Source organism: Phoxinus phoxinus (genome assembly GCF_949152265.1).
Source record: "Phoxinus phoxinus genome assembly, chromosome: 3".
In the NCBI taxonomy this organism is placed as follows: domain Eukaryota; kingdom Metazoa; phylum Chordata; class Actinopteri; order Cypriniformes; family Leuciscidae; genus Phoxinus; species Phoxinus phoxinus.
In genome coordinates this window covers 37,889,314-37,897,779 of record NC_136878.1, presented here as the reverse complement: position 1 = coordinate 37,897,779, position 8,466 = coordinate 37,889,314, and the positions used below count along the sequence as shown (strand labels likewise).

At 35.7% G+C, this 8,466-nt stretch overlaps 1 protein-coding gene across 1 annotated transcript in view; it reads left to right on the top strand.

Annotated features, from left to right (window-relative positions):
- Nucleotides 1–950: 950 nt before the first annotated feature.
- Nucleotides 951–8,466, top strand: part of wdr36 (WD repeat domain 36) — a 30,309-nt gene continuing 22,793 nt past the window's right edge. Inside the window, exons 1-12 of the mRNA XM_079606535.1 lie at nt 951–1,271; nt 2,479–2,506; nt 2,628–2,728; nt 4,332–4,449; nt 4,538–4,670; nt 5,046–5,100; nt 5,983–6,115; nt 6,197–6,372; nt 6,467–6,587; nt 6,692–6,757; nt 7,370–7,453; nt 8,260–8,414. Of these exons, the coding sequence (XP_079462661.1) occupies nt 1,110–1,271; nt 2,479–2,506; nt 2,628–2,728; nt 4,332–4,449; nt 4,538–4,670; nt 5,046–5,100; nt 5,983–6,115; nt 6,197–6,372; nt 6,467–6,587; nt 6,692–6,757; nt 7,370–7,453; nt 8,260–8,414 (1,332 nt within the window). The 5' untranslated portion in view covers nt 951–1,109. The remainder of the gene's footprint in view (nt 1,272–2,478; nt 2,507–2,627; nt 2,729–4,331; nt 4,450–4,537; nt 4,671–5,045; nt 5,101–5,982; nt 6,116–6,196; nt 6,373–6,466; nt 6,588–6,691; nt 6,758–7,369; nt 7,454–8,259; nt 8,415–8,466) is intronic.

The window sequence follows — 8,466 nt, the reverse complement described above, 5'->3', positions numbered from 1 at the left end:
ATTATACTTTCTAAAGGTGTGTTCAATGAATAGATATGTATTATAGTATTACAACTGTGGTTACAATCATTCATGAGTCCATACAATGCATTATAAGGTGCATTACAAGCCATAATGTTTTATAATGCATTATACATAATGACTTTAAGTAAAGTGTTAACGGAATGTTAATATTTTGCCTTTACTTACTTGTTTTTACAGAGAGTTTTCAGAAAAGACATTACATGCATCTTAGAATGGACTTTAGCAGGAAACTGTACAATATTGCAGGGCCTTCAAGGAATGATAAGAAGCAGCAGTGTAAGAACAAATGTGTTACATTACATTTGATTAAAATCATTTGATTTATTTTAAATTATTCTGTTATTTTTTGTAATGTTGTTATTACTTTGTACAATTGTAATTGTCAAGGTTTTACATACATGGAATTTTGTTTTTCAGGAGAACTGTGCTGGAAATGTAACCCTATCGCCAAGGAAGTGCTCTAATAGATCCTTCCTAAGATGCTGGTGTGGTTTTATAAAAGCAAACTTGTTAAAGAGCCAGTAACAAATATGTTTAAATTTGTTACTCTAACCTAAAAAAAACTGTCTAAGCTGATTGATCTGTTATAGAATCCCCACATACCTACATTGGACAAGTATCAATCCATTAAGAAAATGGATTGATAGATGGATACTTGTATTTGTTCTGCACAGTGTGCACAGCATGAATGTTTTATTTTCAAATATTTTCTGAACAGTTAAATGTTTTGTCGTATGGTATGCACTGTGCCAGTCCTTTATTTTTTCATCATTTTTAAATGTTTATATTAACAAAACCTACTAATATATAAGCTCATGTATATATGTAGACAACAACGTTTATGAAAATAAAGAATTATGCCTTTATATTCATTCAGTAATGCAGTGTGTTCTCTTTTTTTTAATGTGATGATTGATGTTGTGAGTAGGAACCAATTGTAGAGAGTTTCCAGACGAACCGTGATTAATGTAACACCACTTGACAACATCGGTTGCCGATACAGAAATGTGGGGGAAACGGTGTTAAACATTTACTTGAATTCCGTGCAAAGTCAGTGAAGTTTAAAGTTCTACGGGTGAAAATACATGAGCAATATGTCTGCGGGAAAGAAAGGAAGCACGATCTTCTCTGGATTCAGGGCGCTGGGGAATTACTCGAATCATCTGGCGCACGTGCTTCGCTTCCATAAGAAACACAGAGAGTTCTATGTGGTCACTGCAGTCGGACAGTGTTTCCACACATATAATGTAAGTGCGAATTCAATGAATGGAATTCAGTCAAGACAACCTCTTTATAAAATATGTCATGCAAAGTTCCTAGTGTCTAACCTGCTTTGAACCTCTTCAGTGGTATTTGAAGTACTTGGGAGAATCATTTAAAATCCATGGTAACTACATAACTTAAAAGTTTAGTAACTCCTACCATGCATGTGTGGGACCATAGTATCCTTGAATTCACCATAGAATACAATGTAAATACCTTTGTGCACGAATTTCTGTGGTCTGGTTTATATCAAAGCGCGAGTTGGGACAGTTATTGTAACACTAACGTTATATGGTATGGATATTTATGTATCATGATATGTCCAAGAGGACCATTGTAAATGTCTAAAATACGATAGTAGTAACCATGATACCGTATCCAAAAGCAAGGTAAACTAAACAAGCTTTTCAGTAAATGCACCATAGTATTGCCATCATTTGGTAGCACAATACCGGTAATTTATGCTCTAACTAAACCGGTTTAGATATGCATGTTATTGTTTATGTTTTGTCTCAAAGTAACAGATAAATTTAGTCAAATTTGGCAACACATTATTTTGTTATGTTGCTAATGCTTTGTTAACGTTACATGTATTTATGTTGTTTATATAGGCTACGTTGTTCAGTATTAATATTACTCAGCATTTATTTGCATAGTCATGCTTTTTTAGATACAGTAATCAACCAAATATGGTGTTAAAGTAATACAAGTTGTTATAATAATTGTAAGTTGTAATAACTTGATGAATAGGCCAAATAATTAATATAATATGGCTTTTTATTAATTAAAAGGTTAGTTCACACAAAAATGTCGTTCCAAACCTGTAAAACTTTTGTACATCTTCAGAACACAAATTAAGATCTTTTTAATGAAATCTGAAAACTTTCTGTTTCTCCATTGACAGCTATACAACTACCACTTCAATGCTTCAAAAACTTCATAAAGAGATCTTAAAGAAACTTTTTGAAGCGTGCTAGTTGCATAGCTGTATATGGAGGGACAGAAAACGCTTAGATTTCTTCAAAAAGATCTTCATTTGTGTTTCGAAGATGAACGAAAGTCTTACAGGTTCGGAACATCATGAGGGGGAGTAAATGATGACAGAATTTTCATTTTTGGGGGAACTATTCCTTTAATTTATGGTACTGCTTTCAGTGCAATATAAAATTAACCCATCTTTTTTTCTTGCAGGTAAAGAAACTTGGAATTGTTGCAGTCAGTAAGTAGGATTCAGTACATTTATTTCCTGATTACAGCACATTTTCTGCACATACATGATTAAACAATTATAGTTTCCCATATGCATTTGATTGAAACACTTCTAATAACCACCTACACAGGTAATGCCCTGCCAGAAGACATTGCATCCCTGGCGGCAGATCGTATGCTTGTCTATGCTGCATATGGAAAACTTATCTCAGCTTTTGCAAAAAGCAAAGAGGTAAAGCATGAAAGTCCATAGTTAGTGATATACTGAGTTCTTAAAGGTGAAGTATGTAAGATTTTTTTTTATATAAATATATTTCTGAACCCAGTTTATTGTTCATTGACATTCATTGGTTTTTCTCCCCCAAAAGTGTGATCATTGAGCCTCCCAGGCACCATCAAAACACTGAGAGCGGTCTGCTCAGATCCATCAGTCTCTTACTAGCTCAACCTATAGCGAAAGTTTGTAGCAGGCCGAGCCACCAGAGAGTGTTTAAAGTAGGGATCCAAGATTCGGTTTCGGATTCGGCTGAATATTGGGTTTTTTAAAGGGGGACTTTTTTTCCACCGAACCCTACGCTTGCAATATAATACGCGCGCTACGATGGTCGACGTCACGCCACCGTTGATTATGGGAAGATGTTTACGTAGTGTAACGCGTTGTGTCAGGAAGAAAAATAGGGATACCGGTAGCTCACAGCTAAAGTTATTGCAGAGGCCAGACAGATTAATGGAGGCGATTGGCATCTTACAACTCGCACTTTATTCCCCAATCGAACTTGTGTAACTGTCTGTCACACGTTCTACCATCCACAGCGTTACTTAATAAAATAAGATAAAAATTTTCATCAAACTGAAATAACCCGCATACATGGGGTATCGAGGCGCATACAATAACGTTACAATACAGACTGCCGACAGTTCAACAGGGAGCGCGGCGCGCAGACCTTAAAGGGGCCACACCTTATTTCCACTCGCTACAGTAGGTGAACCATTCGAATGCAGTAGGCTGTGAGAAAGTGAAAATGGAACTCATGAGCAGAAAAAGTGTTGTTTGGCAGTACTTTCAGTCAAAAGAAGGCAATTCTTAACCAGTGGATTCGGTATTCGGCCGAACCCCAAAAATCTGGATTCGGTGCATCCCTAGTTTAAAGGGATAGTTAGCTCAAAAATGTTAATTCTGTAATTAATTACTCAGCTTCATGTCGTTCCAAACCCGTAAGCCTTTCATTCATCTTCAGAACACAAATGAAGACCTTTTTGATGTAATCTAAGAGCTTATTTTCGCTCCATTGACAGTTACGCAACTACCACTTTGACAATTGAAAAAGTTCATAAAGAGATCGTAAAACTAATCCATATGACTTGAGTGGTTTAGTCCACATTTTCTGAAGAGACTTGATCATTTTATATGATGATGAGCAGATTTAATTTGTGTCTTTTATTCACTTATACATGTAAAATACTTGTGTGCGCTCTAGACAGAGTATTAGCCCTTCTCATTTGCTGACTCATGACACATAGCAACACAGCTAAAAGTTCCTAATATTTTAGTCCTTTTATTGAAAGTAGCCTGCTTTTTCCTGTTGAGACATGCCTTCGCAAGCAATGGGAAGAGCTGTTTGTGATTTTGAGGTGGGTAGGCAGTCACGAATCACGACTCGCTGAAGGACAGTTTGTGAGGTTGTATGACAACATGCTTTATTTTTGTAATTCCTCTAAGTGCCTCTAGTGTTGCAGAAACTACATACTTCACCTTTAAAGATGCATAAAACCAAAGAGACTTTGAAATAATAATTAGTAGTAAGTAATACGTTTTTACTGTCTCTTCCATCCAGGTTGTTAACACATACAAAGGGCATCAAGCTGATGTTCACTTACTGTTGCCTTTTGGAGATCATCTCATTTCTGTCGACAAGGACAATGTTGTCATCATTTGGGATATCGCGTCTGAAGGTTGGTTTGTTATTTTTGCTATGTTTAAATTTCATTTCTTTCAGCAGATTCACAGTGTATGTAATATTTTCTGTCTATCTCACTGCAGACACATACCTGCAGATTTCATATGACAAAGCATCATTTGAGGTCTCTGCTCTGATGCACCCGAGCACCTACCTGAACAAAATCCTGTTCGGAAGCAGTCAAGGGAGTCTTCAGTTATGGAACATCAAATCAAAGTATGCTCTTCTATTGAATGCTGAATGTAGTTGGTGATATTAGTGGCTTCCATGACATTTAAAGTTAGTGTTTATACAGTAGAAGTGTGCTCCGTGCCTTTAAATTGTTGATTAATAGTATGAGTATTTGCATTGCTTATAATGACATAACAGTAAACATTTTTAGTAGCAGTGTTACTTATGAGTTAAAGCTTACCAAAGTCATATTCCACTCTGAAAAGTTTTTAAAGATGAAAAGGAGAAATTCTTTCACAATGCAAATATTTTCTATTTTGTTTGTAATTCTCATTATTCCAAATGATGCTTGTTCTCAATGATGACCTTTGTGTTAATGTTGTTTGAAATAATAAAACAAATCTTCCTCTCATAATCCAGCAAACTCCTGTTCACATTTCCTGGATGGGGATCTGCTGTAACTGTTCTTCAACAGGTTGGTCTCGTTACTTTCTTTATCATTATTCTTTACCCTGTGCACATTTAAAACGACACCTATTCATAATTGACTAATTCAGAAACAGAATCCACGAACGTGGTTGAGTCGAGTAACTGACTTATATTAAAACAAACGCCACTGGCGATCACATGTTATGACAAAAAAAATTGCAAAGAATACAAAAATGTGGCAGTATAACCTGTAGTTTTCACGAAAGCCCTGGAGCTGTCAAAATTCTGTTGAATAATGTGTTTTTTTCATTAACATATACTACCGACATCGTAACAATACAATGCTGGTAGTAAGGCAAAGTTACACTTGAGCCTGTTGTCTAAAAAATCAATAACAAAAAAAGGAGATAAAAATAAAAATCAACACTGCCTAAATGACTACTTCATGTGAAGAGCTGCCTTTCACCACATTAACCTCTCAGATATTACTAAATTAATAAAATGGACTGGAAGTGTACAAGACATAAGACAACATTTATAGAATGCATTGAGAAGGAGGCCAAATTACACTCAGTGGCCAAGTGATGCGGACATAATTATGTAACACTAGCTCAGATTTTATGTAACGAACAATTATTTTTGACTGTATATAATTCTCAAGTTGGAAAAAATGTTCAAGTTTCGACTTTAATTGAACCTTAGTTCCCAGGACATCCACAAGATGGATAAAAATGCTGATGCTGTACAATGAGGGGAAAGATGTAAATGCATGATAGGATGGCTGAAATTAAGTGTTTATTTTTTTTTAAATGTTTATTCTTATGTGGCGCCTTTTTTTTCTTTTCTTATAGGAGCCAATGGCTCCTTAATTGATTTCTTTGTGTGATAACTAGTGTGTAATGTGTTCTGTCTAAATGAATCTCTTTAGACTACAGCTGTGGATGTTGTGGGTGTGGGTTTAGCATCTGGCCAGATCATCATGCACAATATCAGATTTGATGAAACACTGATGAAGTTCCAACAAGACTGGGGTCCAGTCACAGCTTTATCCTTCAGGACGGGTAATGTTGTTGCCTAGGCCTCACAAAGTGTATGCTATACTTTTCCAATTAAATTGCACTTACTTTGTCCTTGCCATGCAGATGGGCATCCAATAATGGCATCTGGCAGTCCTATTGGACACATAGGGCTGTGGGATTTAGAGGAGAAGAAACTAGTCTGTCAAATGCGAGATGCTCATACAACAGCCATTGCCGGCCTCACATTTCTTCAAAATGAACCCCTCCTGATCACTAACGGAGCGGACAATGCCATACGGGTTTGTGTTTACTCTTCATAATGTTAATTTTTCAGCTGTGACGGTAGAATTCAAATGTGTATCATGCCAGTAAACAATGGTATGTGTGATGTAGGTGTGGATTTTTGACGTTGCCGGAGGTGACGGCCGTCTTCTAAGACACCGGATTGGTCACAGCGCCCCACCAACAAAGATTCGGCACCGTGACCAGAGCGGCTCTCAAATTCTTAGTGCAGGTACTGTCATAACCCCAGTACATTATGAATATATAAAGGCATATAAACGCAGATAAATGTATTTAAGCATAATGATCTTAATATTTTTTTACTTCTCATAATAGGTCAAGATGGTACTTTGCAGTCATTTTCAACTGTTCATGAAAAGTTCAACAAGAGTTTGGGGCACGGTAATCACTACTTGCCATTTTCTTGTTAGTGCATGTAAAGGTGAAGTGTGTAATGCATTTATAACTAGCAGTACCAAACAGATTTGCATTAAAAAAAAAATTTTGATTTGTAAATTTTCTGAAGTGGTTTTTAATGCTTTGCAAGGGTGTTCTTGAAGTTGAATATTTTTTATAGTTTTTAAGTTTAATAATTTTGTGTTTGTTCAGATTATTAGTAATAGCGAGGCTTACCTTGTTTCCAAACATGTTTTCCAAACACTCTTAAAAACCCTTAAGCCTTAAGAATGATGTTTCCCATCATTCAAACTATCAATTCAATTATTTGCTAAACTGCTTATTACAGGTAGTCCCACCTTCAGATTCACACCATGCTGTTATTTCTGTCAGTTAAACAAACAGCACTCTATTTTAAAACAGTCTTCACACAGTCAGCCTGAAATGGCTTTCTTGTCCATTAAATTATGAAAAAGTATTCCTTTAATTTTTGTTAGTATTACTTTTAAGCACTTAATTATGGGCTTGTTACATTATATAGACAATTGATTTCATCTTGGTTTGCCCCAAGTAGTATCTGTTTTGTAAAATACTTTTTTTTTTTTTTTTTACCAACAGGCACCCTCAACAAAACGAAAGCTAAAAAAAAAGGTGTGAGGAACGACACTGAAAAACTTCCAGCCATCACAACTTTTGCCTCAGGTGTGATAAATGATTTAATTTTTAAATTACCGGTGATAATGTATGTTTTTAAAATGATTAGATGAAATTGCTGCCATTAATTACTCACCCATTTACTCATGTCATTTGTTCATCTTCGGAACATACTTGAAGATATTTTTAATATTCTCTCATTCATTTTGTTCATTCATTTGAAAGCCCACACAACCAAAAATGTCAAGCTTTTAAGTACATAAACTAAAGACATTTGTATAAGTAATCCTTATGAATCAAGTGATTTACTCCAAGTCTTGCTTTATATGATGAACAGATTCAATTCGCATTTAATTTAATCGGCTTTAATTCACATATAAATATCGATCAAACACATGCAGAAAGCACATCAAATGTGGCAAACGGAAGCTCAATCATGCATGTTTGAAGTGAGATCATACCTCATAGTTTCCCAAGAGTCATGCATGCATGTTTGGGCTCTCTAAAAATATTGAACTTTTTAAAATATCTTCATTTGTTTTCCGAAGCTGTGGGCTTTCACAAGGGGGAACAAATATGTGCACAGCAGAATGATAATAGGTTTGCTTATTGTACTCAGGGGCTACATGCAATGCACAGTTTAACTGACTCATTTAAGAGGTAATTGGGGAATATTACAATGAAAGTCTTATTGGTTTGGAACGACATGACGTGTGTGTAAATGATGACAGAATTTTATTTTAAACTGATCCCCTCTCTATCCAAAACAGTGTTAGAATTACCTTATAAATAACTCATTACATCTAAAATATTGAAAGGCATAACTGTGTAATGCTGCTTGTTATTGTGTATAGAAACGGCTCGTCAGAGTGACTGGGATGGCATTATTGCATGCCATCGTGGTTTGCTTATGACTACGACGTGGAACTACCAGAAAGGTTCAATGGGTGCTCACAGGTTAGAGCCTGAACGCCTTAACGGGAACCTTATCGCCAATGTCCATGCAACCGTAAGTGTGTGATGTATATGTTTACATGATCATTTAGTTATGTAATGGATGA